Source organism: Phragmites australis, chromosome 3 (genome assembly GCF_958298935.1).
Source record: "Phragmites australis chromosome 3, lpPhrAust1.1, whole genome shotgun sequence".
Taxonomy (NCBI): Eukaryota; Viridiplantae; Streptophyta; class Magnoliopsida; order Poales; family Poaceae; genus Phragmites; species Phragmites australis.
This window is the reverse complement of record NC_084923.1, coordinates 14860593-14877154: the sequence shown is the minus strand read 5'-3', so window position 1 is coordinate 14877154 and position 16562 is coordinate 14860593. Positions and strand designations below refer to the sequence as shown.

At 46.0% G+C, this 16562-nt stretch overlaps 1 protein-coding gene and 1 long non-coding RNA gene across 2 annotated transcripts; one reads left to right on the top strand and one right to left on the bottom strand.

The window, feature by feature from the left end:
• Nucleotides 1-221: 221 nt before the first annotated feature.
• LOC133911012 (uncharacterized) lies at nucleotides 222-892 on the bottom strand. The gene is made up of 2 exons (XR_009908575.1): nucleotides 719-892; nucleotides 222-626 (listed from the first exon to the last, which is right to left on the bottom strand). It is a non-coding gene; the product is annotated as an uncharacterized LOC133911012 (long non-coding RNA).
• A 2144-nt stretch (nucleotides 893-3036) lies between these two features.
• On the top strand, nucleotides 3037-7083 carry LOC133912356 (uncharacterized). Its single transcript, XM_062355043.1, has 8 exons — nucleotides 3037-3633; nucleotides 3923-3990; nucleotides 4811-4877; nucleotides 5066-5220; nucleotides 5312-5382; nucleotides 5491-5559; nucleotides 5917-6017; nucleotides 6485-7083. Exons 1-8 carry the CDS (start codon nucleotides 3379-3381, stop codon nucleotides 6803-6805), a joined length of 1107 nt encoding a protein of 368 aa, XP_062211027.1. The 5' UTR covers nucleotides 3037-3378; the 3' UTR covers nucleotides 6806-7083.
• The last annotated feature ends 9479 nt before the right edge of the window (nucleotides 7084-16562 follow it).

Here is a 16562-nt window from a genome sequence, read left to right as displayed (position 1 = left end):
ACTTTAATTGTCAATATCTTATAAAATATTTATTTTAGAAACCTAAAAATATAATATTATAAAAGTATTTTTAAAAAAATAAATCTACACATATGATTTTTATGTTTTCAAAGTAAATATTTTAGAAGCTATTGACCGTCAAAGCATTAAAAATTGGATAGATTTTGATCAAAACGTCGTATATTTAAAACCGAACGAAGTACGATTTATCAGCTTTAATCTGTAATCCTGTCTTAACATAATACCTGCTCAGGATGCAAATTACATCCCAATTTACGAATTTACATTAGCACAGCCTACAGAATCGACATCCGATTGGAAATTGTGGCACCAACCCCAACTCAGGAGCTGCAGAATTGTGAAACTGCTTCCTTCAGACTTCACCATTTCCAATTGATAACTAATCTGTTGCACGCAACCTAAAGATTGACTTGAAGATAAGAACCAAACAGGCTACAAGAGACCTATTCTGCACCACTCAAAGGCCTACATTTTGACCAAGAAAATTCAGAGTCCACTACTCCGCGACACCACACGCACCGGTCCTAACAGTCACGCGAGCACAAGCGCGTACCTTCCGGAGCGCCAGCGGCTGTTCTCCGCGGCAGCAAGCTCTTTGCTGGCACCTGAACAGCAGCAACCAAAGCCAGGCAAGCGCCTCACAGTAGTTAGAGTGAACAGGTGGCGGGCATTGCAGCGGGGGCAAAAACACACGTACACGAAACGCAGCGAAGCGTCCTCGTGCCCGCAAGGAGGGAAGCTGCAGCTCGAGGCTGGTGGAGAAGCCGCTCGCCTTCGCTATCCCCTCTGGTGGTGGCGAGGAGCGCAGCGCGGGGTGTGGCGACGGTTTGGATGGACAGGGTGAGGGTGTGGAGTTGTTAGTACTGGTGGCTGAGAGGCTTAGGTGAGTGCGCGCCGCGGGCCTCAGCGATGGGATCTGTCGGCATGTGCCAGCTGCCCTGCGGCCGCTGCGGGCCTGTGGCTGCGCCACAGCCACTGGGGTTGATCTAACCTGTCGATGGGAGCCACCGCACCGATCGGTACACGTCGCGTAGCCGCTGCCCGTGGGGAACAGAGGGTCGACGAGGAGGGACGGAGAGGTCAAGGAGGAGGGAGCAGGCGGGTGGGACGCGAGAAGGCGGATGAGGGCGAGGGAGGTGTCAAGCGGGTGCTGCAATGGCTAGGCGTGGAAGAAGTCGAGCGCGACGGAGGGGAGTGGGGAGAGGCGATGGAAGACATCAGCGAGGAGGGATGGCGAAGCAGCGAGGTGCGGGATGTGGAGGCCAAGCTGGAAGGTGGATTTGATGACGGCGGGGCAAAGGGTGCGGGACAGGTCGGCGGCGGCAGGAAGTGGCATCTCCCCCGCCCGTTGCTCCTTCTATGGTGGCGAGGCGGTTGGGCATGATGGCCAACATTGATCTCACCTTGGCCACGACCACAGTCTTCTCCTGTGGGCAGCTTGATAGTGCCACCCGCAACGACCGCACGTACGCATCCAGCCGTCGAGCTCCTAGTGCCGTGCACGTCGCCCGGTACACCTCGTCTACGACCTTTGTGACGCAGTAGGCGGGGACCTCCATTCCCTACCCTCGGGCAAAGGATGTGGTCGCGGTTCCGGCTAGGAGGAGACGTAGGTGGTCGCGGTCGTGGCCGAGGAGAGCCCGGGCACGCTCTCTCTCTCTCTCTCTCTCTCCCTCTTTCTCGGGTAGCGGTGGCGGCAGAGGCGGAAGGAGATAGAGAGGTGGGCTCGATTCCGGAAACTGTCATATGGGAGCCCAGCGAGGACGAGAACCGTCATGACTAAGAGCAAAGCCATCGGTTGTTGCTTGACGACACTAGCTATTGAAGAATCATACAACCATCTGTCGTTGTTGTTTCCCATCGATCGACTCCAAACCAAATACTGACGTGGGCGAATGACGGTTGAGAAATGGGTTTAGCATTGGCTGAGAGGCTGAGGCGAGCGCGCGTCGCGGGCCGCAGCAATGGGATCCGTCGGCACGGGCCAGCTGCGCTGCAACGGCTGCGGGCCCATGGCTGTGCCACAGCCACTAGGGCTGATCCAACCTGTCGACGGGAGCTACCGCACCGGCCGGTATGTGTCGCGTAGCCGCTGCATGTGGGGAACAAGGGGTTAGTGAGGAGGGAGGGAGAGGTCAAGGAGGAGGGAGCAGGCGGCTGGGTGGTGGCGCAGGTGGGGCGTGAGGAGGCGGATGAAGGCGAGGGAGATGTCAAGCAGGTGCTGTGATGGCTAGGCACGGAAGTTGAGCATGGCGAAGGGGAGCGGGGAGAGGCGGTGGAGGATATCAGTGAGGAGGGACGGTGAAGCGGCGAGGTGCGGGCCGAACTGGAAGGTGTATTTGATGACGGCGGGGCAGAGGGTGCGAGACAGGTCGATGACGAGGGGAAGTGGCATCTCCCCCGCTCGTTGCTTCTTCCGTGGTGGCAAGGCGCGATGGCCAGCATTGATCTCACCTTGGTCACGACCACGGTCTTCTTCGGTGAGCAATTCGATAGTGCCACTTGCAGCGATCACACAGACACATTCAACCACCGGGCTCCCGTGTCGCGCACGTCGCTCGGTACACCTTGTATGCGACCCTCGCGTTGCAGTAGGTGGAGACCTCTGCTCCCTACCCTCGGGCTGAGGATGTGGCCGCGATTCCGATTGGGAGGAGGCGTAGGCGACCGTGGTCGCGATTGAGAAGAAGTTCGGAGGCTCTCTCTCTCCCTCTTTCTCAGGTAGTGGTGGCGACAGAGGCCGAAGGAGATAGAGAGATGGTCTCGATTCTGGAGACGGAGACGACGTGCATCTAAAACATACGGGAGCCTAGCTAGGGTGAGAACCATCATCACCGAGAGCAAAGGCATCTGGCACCGCTTGACAACGCTAGCTGCTGAAGAATCAGACAGCCATCTATCACTGCTGTCTTCCATCAGATGGCTCCAAACTATATACTGACGTAGACAATGACGGTTGAGAAATAGGTTCAGGATTCAGCATTGTAGATGCGGCTTCTAGTCCCTCCGCGGTCAAACAGCAGCCAGATCTCGTGTTCTCCGGTTCACGCCTAGTAAATCCCCAAATCACCCTCTCGTTCCCACTCCCTAGTCCCCAGTCCCCACGGGGCCGCGCCCGCGGGCCAGCGCGAAACTGCAGGGGTAATCCCGTCAACTCCGGCCATTCACGTGGTGAAGCAAAATTCCAAGCGCTCCAACCAGGCCGGCGACGGACGCCTCCTTGTTCTCCACGCCGCCGCCGCCGCCGCCGCGTGGGCCCATCCTGACTAGACCTTGAGGTTCTCACCGTCTCGACCACGCGAGCGCCTGCGGCTCCGCTCCACTGCGACGCCTGGATCTGCGGGTCCCCCTATCCGCATGATGAGGATCCTCGCCCTCCTGGTGGTCGCCGCGGCCCTCCTCGCGGCCGCCGCCGCACACGAGCACCACGGCGAGGCACCTACTTGCGCCGGCGGCGGCGGGCGCGTGCTCGCGGAGTTCCGCCCCGGGGAGGTGACCGTGGACGGGCACAGCGACGACTGGGACGGCGTGGAGGCCTCGGAGTTCGCGCTGTTGCCGGCGCTCGACCCGGACGAGGACAAGGCCTACTCTGGCGGAAAGGTCGCTGTCAAGGTGCGTCTCTGCCACGTTCCTACATCTCTCCTCGTAGGGAAACATGTGGAAGCAATTTGGTTGAGCGCAGATTGCTTGAGTTGTCGAAATGGTGGTCCACTGATCCACGAGTCGAATCATGGGCTTCGATCATATGCTGTAGCATTCGGTTGTCTGGCGTTGCAAAATCTCGGATTGTGAACGAGTTCATACTTCGTTCTGTCTGCAGTTGAAGAGCCGATTTGTGTGTTTGATACCTTGATATCTCCGAAATGCTGGTTTTGTTTAACTTCTGTAGTGCGCTGTGCAGGCTGTGCATGATGGCGTCAATGTTTTCTTCATGCTGCAGGTTGATGGGGCTTACGCATACAGTAAAGGGTACTTTCGCCTTCTTTCTGTGTTACATCTGTACTAGTGCGGATAGAATGATGGTTAGTGGAAGTTGTAGTGTTCTTTATGGTCACTCTTTTGGTTCAGAGACGTCACATTGGATTGGAGACTTTGGACAGCCAATCTGCCATATTATGGGTCTGTTTGTTTCAGCTTCGGATTGTGGCTTTCAGCTTTTACAATCCGAAGCTGAAACAAACAGACAGCTTTTATTTATAGCTTTTTAAAATTTGCTGGTTGGATTGTGGGAATCTGTGAAGCTGATTTTTCTCAGCTTTTGATAGATTGTGAAAGTACATTTTACTAAACTGTCCATCAAAGTTTTTTAGAATCTACAATCTAAAAGCTTTTCACAATCCAGCTTTTCACAATTCAGCTTCTATAAGCTACTTTTCAGAATCTCCAGCTGAAACAAACAGGCCTATTTTGCTGCACTAAGCCACCTCGATCTATTTCTCCTTCAACTTTGTCCTTGTCAGTTGATGGAGGCCTATAGATTTATACATGATTCTCAGTTGGTCTATCGAATGATCATATCATGCCAGCTTTTCTTATTCCCTTGGTCTTTCTTTAAGAGATAAAGGCCTGATGGTGATTTGATTAGATATAGTGTGCCTTGGCATGGACAACAGTTTGTTTCCATGGCCTTGGTATTCTTTAAGGCCTGTTGCTGGTTTCATTTAATTGGTAGTGTCTTGTGAAAATGATTTCATTCTCAAACTGGATGTCAGCCTTCTACCATTAGTTTCAGCTATATAGTTCTATATCAATTAACTTGTGCTTTTGGTTGACTTGTTGATCAATGCAGAGAAAGTAGTAAGTGCCCTTCTGTTGCTCTGATGTTCCAAGTTGGAGAGAAAGCCACATATTACAATGTAGGTTTGAATTTTTTCCAGTTATTAGCCATTACAGGTGTTGCTGTAATTTCACACATGTAGTTAGCTTTGTTTCTTGTCATGTTGTGTCATGAGTTCCTTTTGTATTTCTGGATAATGTATATTCTACTGTTTCTGATCAGTCATTGTATCATGCATGTTAAACGCAATGCTGTTTGACTATTTAGATGGGAGGATGCAAAGACATGCCGGGTTCTTGCACAAGCAAAAGTTGCAGAGGTCATGAGGTTGACATTATGCACTTTTCAGTGGGAAATGCTATTCCTGGACGTCTTTATGGTGGCAATCTCATAGACAATGCAGATGGAAATGGAGGCGACAGGTAATTCTGGTCTACCTTTGTTGTATGATGGTTGTGTAATTATGTATTGTATCTTGTAGAAACTTACTGTTTAAACATTTCTTTAATCTAGGTTCGGCCACCTTGTTGATGTCTATGCATGGAATCCACATTGCCGATACCTTGATGGAATAGGCCCTAAAGGTACCCATGCTTATAAAATTCAGAAATTATCGTATATAGATTTAGATTTTGGTTATTTGTTGTACTAACCTTGTGATCTAACCATGTTTGCAACGATTCTTATTCCAGAGAATAATTCAAATGCTCAAAACGATTGGCATGGTGCCTGGTGGCATAGTTCGCTGACCGTCCATTCAGGTAACCCATCAAACTCAATTCTTTCTTTTTCTTTAATAGGTTTTGTTATGGATGCTTCACCATTGTAGCATACCTTTCTATATGCCAATGCACATAACATATGGAGAGCATCTTCTTGAGAGTTGAGATTGCATATTTTCATCTTCATAATGCCCCCCCCCTTCTCCACCTGCTGACGACTATATTGCTTAATAATGAGTAATGAACTTACACTGCCAGAATATGAAAATATTAGCTCTAGAACCATATGGCCAGTCATCAAAATTCTTTTTTATCATTATATTAATGTTGACTAAAGGGCAAATACACCCGAATTAAACTTTATCCTTCTGAGTATCATGTGAAATCTTCTTCCAGGCTTTGTTGATGATGACAGTCCTTTTGGAAAACAAGATGAGAAGGGCACATATTATTTTGAGTTCTCAAGACCCCTAAGAACAATGGATAAGTTTCAACAGGTACTTAAATACCACTACACTACATTCTTAAGGCACTACCGCATGAGCACCAGCTACTCATGGATATGCAGTGGCAAAAAAAAAAGTTATTGGGAGGCCTTCAATGAACTTCTATACATTGTGTTTCTGTTAATCTCATAGCTAAATTTGTCAGATGTTTAGTTCAAACTACACCTAAATGATATAACATATAATTGGATGATTTTCCTAGTTGTCTGGTTTCTACTGAGATCCAACAATCCCATTATCACTTGTTCGTCCAAACTTTAAAGGCACACACCCCAAAAAAGCAGGCATCTTCTGCAAAATTCCCTAACAGGCAGCTCAGGGTGCATTAGATGTGTGTGGATGTATTTCAAGCCTGCAAACTGACAAACATAATACCTATATGAATTTGAACTGCTTGAGTTTTATGCCATCATTTCCCTGACCAAATATAATACTGAAATGTTCCTTCGGCAATGCAGGATGCACAGTTCAGAATAGGTCAGCCCAGCAATATGGCTGTAGCTTTCTGGTACCCAACTGACGGCAAAGCATGGAGCAACTCCGAGCATTACTCAGGCAGTTGCAACTGGCTGGTTTTGGATATACAACCTTCATTCGAAGCTGCTCATTACCGCCCAGCTCCTAACCGTTCTTGGGATGCTGCAACTGCCTTTGCTTTGCTCCTTTCGGTGGTGGCCATTTGCCTGTCTATCTTTGTGGGGTACTGGGTTTCTAAGAACAAGAGCACTGTCCAGTTTACACCACTTGAACAGATCCAGTTTGCTGAAGAACGGAATTGATTGTACTTAAGATTATATGCGAGGTTGCACGCAATGCTATTTCATCTTCACGTGTAGGACCCTTTGTACGCTTCGAGGTGGAGCGATTGCTGTATTGCAGTTTTGAACTTGGATTATTGTAATCTAGTGTAGGACAATTTGAAAGCACACACGATACATAATTACAGACTGCCGATTTGGATTGTCACAATTTCTGTAAATTTGTATGTCAGCCCTGGGTTACTGCTGCTGTCATCGATATCATGCTACATGTACATGTGAATATGGTTGTTGTTTCATAGTTTGTCTTAAACTTGAATAGAGCTAAATTTGGTGCAAATGCTGAACTATCTTATCTCTCGCATGGGTTGAAATTGTTCCCTGCGAAATTGGTCTTTTAGGAATGCAGAACGAAGCTATTTATTCGAACATCTGTACTTTTTTTTTGGATGGGAACATCTGTTCTTTGACAAATTGACCACTTGACAAACACAAACTTAATTGAGTTGAAATCAGGTTTCAAAAATTAGAAAATATGCTGTAGCTAGGGGTGCTTAATTTGAGAAAAGCAGTGTTATTAGTTGAACTAAAGAGGATTCGTATGTATGTTAGGTTAATTAATTTGGAATTTTTTAATAATATAATTTTATTAAAAATTGCAAAAATAGTAGTTAAATTCATAAAATTACAAGAATAGATACATATCGGCACGCAGAGTATCAACAAGGTTGTTGTTACTTTGAATGCTGACAGTCTATGTGACACCGGGCCCGGGGGCCTGTCGGCACACGAAATGCAGAGAAAAGGCACGTCAGCATTCCGCGTGCCGACAGGCCCTGGGTAGACACCGATATGGGTGCCAGTCTAGTTGTTAGCTGACAGGGCTGTCGGTACGTGGAATACCGACATGACCGTCGGTATTCCAATTACTGACATTCTTGTCGGTATTCCACGTGCCGATAGGTTATGTCTCTTTTTATTTGATTTTTAATAATAATTTATGAAATATTAATGATGCACCGTCATAACTCATTGTACATCCTATAGAAAAATTCACATTCTTTCAAAAATATCAACTACGATTACACGAAGGCTAAGGCAATGAGGCGCGCGGATATTTCCTAATGAGGTTGAGCGGATATTTCCTAATGAGGTTGAGGCTAATGACATCACAAAGTGGTTCATTTTTTTCTTCATATTTTTGGTTTGATGTGATTTTGTCGACATTTCTTAATTTAGTTGATCTAAAATTGTATGAGTATTTTTTTTGTTAAGTAACGTTGGGAGGATACAAAATATAATTTTGCGAACAATAGTAGTTGAGAAGCGCAATTATCATAGAACCTTTGCACGAAGGTTAAATACGCTGGTAACCATAAAGAGATGATGACAACAAACGTTGGTATATACAGTACGTATAAAGACTAACCTAATAGCGTGCCGTTGCTAAACCTAAAATGCCTTAAAGGAATGAAAATATGTCAGATTATAATAGTTGCTATCTACTGAGTGTATCTAGGATATTTGCCATTTCGTAGGGCATCGGGGCCCTCCGCCTTAGCGCGACGGGCCCTCTCCCACCTCCGATCCCTCTCTGTTTCGCACGCCTCAGCTGGCTCCTTCGCTGATTTCCTTATATGCCCCTCCTCCCGACATTTCAGTCATAGTTCCTCCTGTTGTTGTTCGTACTCCTAGAGTTTGTACGCTTCCCTCCTCCACCATATGCTCATGTCAACCTACCGCTTCTGGTGCTCATTTTGCTCCATGTCGAGCTATTCCATGAAGTCACATATAGATGGAGGAGACTTGACAAATGGAAAAAAGAGTGAAGATTAGTAATACAGTGCATAAAATCGTATGAAAAGTGCCACATGAGTGATGTATGTCGTTATACCGGTGGGTACTCGTACGGTCCATCGAGGCTTGTCGTACTAGTAGTTGGTACACATGAAGAAGCGTATGTCATATGCGTAGAAGATGTCTTGGGACTAGCAAAGCCTACAGTCAACGTAATGTCCAATGACACAGTCAACGGGTGTCGCCATGGCCACAGGCGCACTTGTTGCGCACACCTGTCACCCTCCGCTGGCCTTCTACTCTGTGACATACGTGGCCAGTGGAGTACGTCAAGGGGTAGTGCAGAGGGTACCGAGGGCGAGCAACGTCTGGAGGGGTGGTAGGGTCGGGATGTGTTTCCTGCGTCGGTAGAGGTGCCCCCGATGTCTGCGATGGGCCCTCCTCATCGATCGGCAACGCTAACTAGTCATCCTTGACGGAGTGCAACAAGCCAGATGTTGCGTCGAAGGAGCTTGGAACTGTTGCATGCTACAAGTATGTCAAATGTCATGCATCACAATATAGTTGATATGAAAGATACTATCCCGAGTGATAACATTGATAGTGACAAATCTAGAACTGAAGCACACGAGCAAAAACCAAGAGTCGGCATGTACCGCACTAGTTTTGGCTGAGACGATGAGGGTGGTTCCATATGGAAGCGTGGCGGCGTAGCTTGCACGCGTAACGGTGACCTTGTCTATGTGGTAGGCTCGACGACATCCCGTAACCTCTAGCACGAAGCGTGTCCAAACCCGTCTAGGCAACACCGTCCCAGCTGACATAGACTGGCTATCAGCTCGCTTGGGTCAACCTGCTGTGGGACTGACTCCTAGCGGACCACAAAGTCTAGTAGCTCCGTACCAACGTCCCTACACGTGTCCACCTACAATGCTTGATAGTTAATAATAAGAATGAAAGTCAGTACAATCTAACAAGCGTCATGTACAATTGTGTGATACGTTGCCGCCGACTTCGTAGCGAACGTGTCAGTGACCTCCAGCTCATATTGCGGTGGCTCCGGAGGCATTGGGATGCACCTAACTCGCGTCACCTCGTGGAACCAGCGCAAGTATGTGTCCTCTGTCCTAGGGTCGTAAGGCTCACTAGGGATGTGGATGTGTGAAGCCGTGTTAGGAACCATCCAAATAGTATTCTAATTAATCATTAAGTCAATTATTTCTATAATCACGACTGCAATGATTAACCAGAATACCATTCCGGTAGTCTCATCATGTGTTTTGTGACCAAGACCGGAACATACGTCTTTCCAACATACGTTATCACAACAAAGCTTAATAAAGAGCAAATAATTAAAAATATATTATAAGTCTTTGAGTAACAATTTCTAACAACTTACAACAAAAGAGTGCTAGGAGGACAATAAAATGGATCATCACCTAGCCGAAAGAGAAACTACGCAGCAGAAGAAAACATCTATCAAAAACAAAAGATAGGTGAAGCCATATGCCCTTAGGCTCCACCCCAAAATAACGTCATCCAAGTATTTTGCACTAATTATCACCACCATCTACATCGGCGGGCGTGAAGTAGCCGAACACTACCTCCTCCACATCAATAGCACCTGAAGGAGCAGCGTGAGTACATATAAATAACCTGACTCCAAGGATCATGCATTTGGATGTTAGCAAGGAGACGACCACTTGGTTAAGTAAATTCATAAGTGAAAGCAAATTTGGAACATTAATGTGAGCATCTATACTTAACCATACACATATATCCCTCCTATCTTGTAAGCATCAACATCATAAATATTTGTAACGGAACCATCATAAACATATATGTGAATAGAACCATCTCAAACATATCTATGAATAGAACCATCTCAACCACATCCCAACATACTGTAGCACATTATTCCACATTCATGACTCTACGACCTATGCAGATGGACAGAAGTATGCTGTGAGAAACTGTCCAAACAGTATTCTAATTAATCATTAAGTCAATCATTTTCTTAATCATGACTTCAACGAATAATCAGAATACCGCACCGGTAGTCCCAGCATGTGTTTTGTGCACAAGATCGGAAAACATGCCTTTTCAACATGGAATATCACCACAAAGTTTAAGAAAAATCTAGTAATTAACATTATATTACAAGTTCTTAAGCATGCACCAAGTTAATACAGTTTACAGCAAAAGAGAGTTAGGATGAGACTAAAACCTGCTCAACCCCTAACCAACAAAAAAAAACTACGCAGCAGAAACAAAAGCTAAAGACAATAAAAGATGGGTGAAGCCATATGCCCTTAGGCTTCATCCCGAACATACGATCTTCAGGAGTAGGATGCACTACTCATTCCCGCCACTCGTATCGGTGAGAGTGAAGTAGCCAAAAATGAACTTCTCCTCACCTGCAAAACCTGTAGAACACCTGAGTATGAAGATACTCGCAAGACTTAATCCATAATGGGCACTTATAAATAGCGTGACTCCAAGGATTATGCATTAAAATGTTAGCAAGAATACGGCCACATGATTAAGTAAATTCATATGCAAAAGAAAATTTGACATAAACATATGTGAGCACATATACTTGACCAAAGTAACAAACTAGCACATAAACATCAATTGAACATAATGTAAAAGGAACTATATTAATAAAATCTATAACGAACCATCTCAACCATATCAAACCACATTCGTAACTCTATGACTGCTACAAATGGATAAAATCATGCTCATGACCAAGAGCACGTCATTTCAAAATGTTTTTACACCCTACAGGGAGTACTCCTTTACCTACACGACTTAAGAACCATATGGCTTGCATGACCACACAGGTCCACACTAGGGGTACTCATATCAACCTTTTTCAATAAGCCCCGACCGTTTGAACATACACCTATAGGTGCGGGGGTCATCTAAAACTACTCATGAAGCAAACTAGATACCCTAACCGGCCTCATGCCCAACACCATCGACCTGCACGCCAAAAAGCCACAACTACAAAGGCAATCTGCTTATTGTTCCCATATATGACATAAAGTAAGCACAAAAAATGCTAAAGCCAACTGCAACAATGATTGATGCTTAAACGATGTAAACAACCTATGGTGTCTGGGTCCCTCTCCTGACCTACCCAGGGGAACTCCATATACAGCAGGACAAACACCCCTAACACCGCTCACATCTTGCCACATTCACCTCACTCATCCAACCGACACCATCAACTCATCATTATGATCATTATACAAGTAATTAAAGCCTATGCTCGCGAATGATAAAACATTTCACTGCTCGAGTTCTACCGAGGATCTAAGCACTTGCTACTAAGCATCGAAAATAACATTTTAAGTTAGACAACATCATATTGAACCTAGGCTACAAAGATACGGATCAACAATTATTCAAGATAGGAGAATTAGTGCATCAACATAGGTTCTAACCATCATAAATCTGACATCGACTCGAACTCATTCATAACATACAGAGTGTAATTTATCACATATGACGCATATGATCCAAATTAATGGGAGAAGTATACTTATATGCTTACCTTGCTGCTCTAGGGTTTGCCTTATGCTACCCGTGCAACACTCACAAAACTCCAGCAGACTGGCATCGCCTTCAACCATGGTCGTGACACGCTCCTGTTCTTCGTTCACTAAAGGAGAATGGGTGCAATGATGAGCATGAATGAAATGCATAATGTATGCTACAATATTCATAACAACAAGCTAAAGGTGTAAGACATACAAAGGAATAATGAAACTTGCGATCTAAACAACACCGAAAAAGTAATAGGAGGCCGGAGACTCTGGGTTGAACTCGGAGTATCCAGGTTCTGGAACCTCTGGGTGAACCTCTGGGAGAGGGCTCTCGATTAGCCATTTTTGAAATAACCTAGAACCTTCGGGTGAGTCCAGATACTTCGGACTGGGCTGGACACTCCGGGCGAGGCTCCGAGTGAGACTCTCGGCTATTTACCTGGACCCTCCGGGTCGAGTTCAGATACTTCGGACTGGGACAGACACTTCGGGTTGATCCGGACTATCCGGGTTTTGGCCGAGTTGAGCCCTAAAGTGTTTTCCCCGGTCGATTCAACTCGCATGCTAAATTTATTCTACCAAAACATGGATATACACTATACAAAAGGGTTCTAGATTCGAATAGCACCCTAAATCGCCTTAGTTTCGGAGGACAATTCAATGGGTCTTCTCCAGGTTTACTCAGAGTATCAGGGTAAATCCGGATTATCCGAATTGCCTAGAGAGGCTGTTTCAAGGGGGAAATCTTGGCCAATTTGATTTGCGAGCTTCTCTAAACCAAAGGGAAACATGCTTGAGAGAGTTTATAAAGTCTAGAACTCACTCACCAACCTAGCAACACAATTCACAACTCAAAACTCACTCAAATCCTCATTTTACCTCCAAAGTTCAAGAACTCAAGAACTTTGCAACCGAAGCTTCAAACTCGGATTCATCCAACCAAAACATGAATCTATGTGATGAGAGCCTAGGAGACTCACCCAAGATGCTTTACTGAGCTTGGGGACTGTCGGTTGAAGGAGGAAAAGCTCAGAAAGAGGAAGAACGCTGGTGGTCCCTGTGCTTCAACCAAGAACAGCAAAAGACATCAAAATCAGCTCGAATCCTTCGGGAAAACGAAAATAAATTTGATGGATGGATAGCTCATGAGCTCATGATCGCGTGAATACCACATGCATACCTCGATTGCGTCTCTTGAGGTGGGATTTTAGGGGAGAAGGAGAGAGGGAGCTTGAGAGGGAGGGAGAGCTCTTTGCTTGGCCTATTGAGGAGAGAGGGAGCACGGGAGTGAGAGAGAGAGCACGGGGAGAGTGAGAGAGTGGTTGGGCTGCTGCCTATAGAGAACGAAATTTGGGTTGTGGGACCACATATGGGGCCCATGTGTTAGAGAAAATGGTCCATTTTAACTACGAATTCCATCATTTTCTCTCCTAAAATTATTTCTCTCGCCCAATTGACTTTAAATGAATTGCACTAGCATTCCAAAATAAATTACCTCAAAACTAATCATGATGCTATTAACACATAATTAGACTTAATCATGCAATTACAAATTTGAGATGTGACAAACCGCCCCCCTTAAAAGAATCTCGCCCTGAGATTTGATACGGATCGGGGCGAGTACAGTGAATCTAGGAACCATGCTATGAGAAAATCCATACTGTGAGCATGCTAGTAGAAATTGAAATGACTGCAACACCCACAGGTCGGTGAAGAACTCAGGATAATCAGCATGAAGCCGATCTACATGTTCCCATGTTGTTTCATATTCGGAGTGATTACTCCATTGAACCTTGAGGAACTTAATAGACTTGCACCGCGTCTTTCATTCAGCTTCATCAAGAATGCAAATTGGATGCTTGCAATAAGAAAGATCCGGCTGTAATTCTTGGGTTGCAACCTCAATGACTTCGGTTGGAACTCGAATGAATTTCTTCAATTGCGAGACATGGAAGACATCGTGTACGACGAAGAGGGATGGAGGTAACTCCAGCTGATAAGCCACATCACCACGCCGGTTAATAATCCGGAAAGGCCCAACATAACAAGGCACTAACTTTCCCTTCATCTAAAAACACTGCATTCCTCTGAGAGAAGAGACTTTAAGATAAACAAAATCTTCAATTTTGAACTCCAGCTCACGCCGACGATGATTGACATAGCTTTTCTGATGATACTGAGCTGTGAGGAGATGCCGGCGAATGGTTAGGACATGCTCTTCTGCCTCTTTGACCAAATCTGAGTGTAGAAAAGCTCTTTTGCTGGACTCGGACCAATTCAATGGGGTTCATCATCTCCTGCCATATAGAGCTTCAAATGGTGACATCTTAATGCTCGACTGATAACTGTTGTTGTGGGAGAATTCTGCAAATGGCAAGCAGATCCCCCACTTTTTTCCATACGTGAGAACACAAGCCCGCAGCATGTCTTCGAGGATTTGATTTACTCCTCAGTTTGACCGTCAGTTTAGGGGTGATATGCGGTGCTATGAAAGAGCTCGGTTCCCATGGATTGATGAAGTATCCTCCAGAAATGAGAAGTGAACTGAGTGCCTCAATCGGAGACGATCTTCTTCAGAATTCCATGAAAGCAAACAATCCTAGTGAGATACAACTCCGCATATTGCTTGACTGAGTATGAGGTCTTATGGGTAAGAAATAAGCTCACTTGGTCAACCAGTCCATAATGATCCAAATCAAGTCGTACCCGTGGGACATTTCAGGCAATCTGGTAATGAAGTCCATACCGATCTCCTCCCACTTCTAGTAGGGAATGGGTAAAGGCTGGAGTGTAACGACAAGCTTAAGGTGCTCGGCCTTCACCCTTTGGCAAGCATCACACTCTGCAACATATCGAGCGATTTCTCGCTTCATGTGAGTCCACCATAATCTGGACCTGAGGTCCTAGTATATTTTAGTACTCCCGGGATGGATGAAAAATAGCGAATCATGAGCTTCATCCAGAATCTTCTTCCTTAACTCTGGAATTTTAGGGACCACTAGCCTTTTCTCGAACCACAAGACACCTTCATCGTTCAGAGCAAAACATTTGGCTTGCCCCTCCGTGACCTTGTCACGAATCTTCTTCAAGGCCTTATCTGTCTTCTGAGCGTCCTTAATTTGGTTGAAGAGGGAGAATTTGATCTCCAAGTTATCAAGAAATCCCTCAAAAACCATCTCGAGTCTAAACCTACTGAAATCATCACAAAGCATGGTGACTCTAGGCTGGAACGAGAGACAATTGCATCGATCACTTCGACTCAGTGCATCAGCGACAACGTTCGCCTTACCGGGATGATAATGGACTCCTGGTTCATAATCTTTGATCAGCTTAAGCCATCTTCACTGTCTCATGTTCAGATCATCCTGAGTGAAAATGAATTTGAGGCTCTTGTGATTTGCGTAAATACAGAAAGGGTTACCCAATAGGTAATGACATCAAATCTTCAGAGTGCGCACAACTGCTGCAAACTCTAGATCATGAGTGGGATAATTTTCCTCATTGGCTTCAGTTGGTGTGAAACGTAGGTGACCACGCGTCCTTCTTGCATGAGAACACAACTGTGTCCAAAGCGAGAGGCATTGCAATAGACATCGAAGCTCTTGTGAACGTCTGGTTGTGCTAGAATTGGAGATGTGGTGAGACGAGATATCAAAGTCTGGAAAGCAACTTCACACTCCTCAGACTATTCAAACTTGACATTCTTCTTTAACAATTCGGTTATGGGCTTAGCAATCTTGGAGAAATTCTCGATGAACTAGCGGTAATAACTCGTGAGTCTGAGAAAACTCCAGATGTTAGTGACACTTCTGGGTTGCACCCAACTGAGCACATCCTGCACCTTACTCGGGTCAACTACAACCCTGTTTTCTGACAAGACATGACCTAGAAAGGCGACCTCTTTAAGCCAGAACCCACATTTGCTGAACTTGGCATAGAGTTGGTGATCTCGAAGGCGGCCAACAACAACACGAAGATGCTCATAATATGTAACACCCTATGTCGGTGTAAAGAATAGGGGGTCCCTTGTGGGCAAACCCACGCCGGTATGATATCAGCAGGTACCGTAAGCCGCGTTTTGTCCGGAACCGCAGTCCTCCCACACGACCAGTCGGCAACCACGTGGCCAGCCAGCGACCATGCAACCCGACACTCCGACCGGACTCCGAGACCAGTCCCCAGGTAACAAGAGCAAACCCCACAACCAGTCTACTCTAGTCGCGGGGCTGGTATGTGTCCTAGCAGTCTAATCACAATAAATGTTTTTTCACTTGAGTAGTTCCCTTCCCCAGACCCCCTTTTTGGTCATCCACGGCATGGTCGGCGCAGAGCGACCGTGACCCGTCCCGTAGCATTAATCACTACGGAATGGCCTGACGGGCGTGGCAGGAGTTCTTTTGCAAGTGTGCAAGCGGCATAGGGGGGAC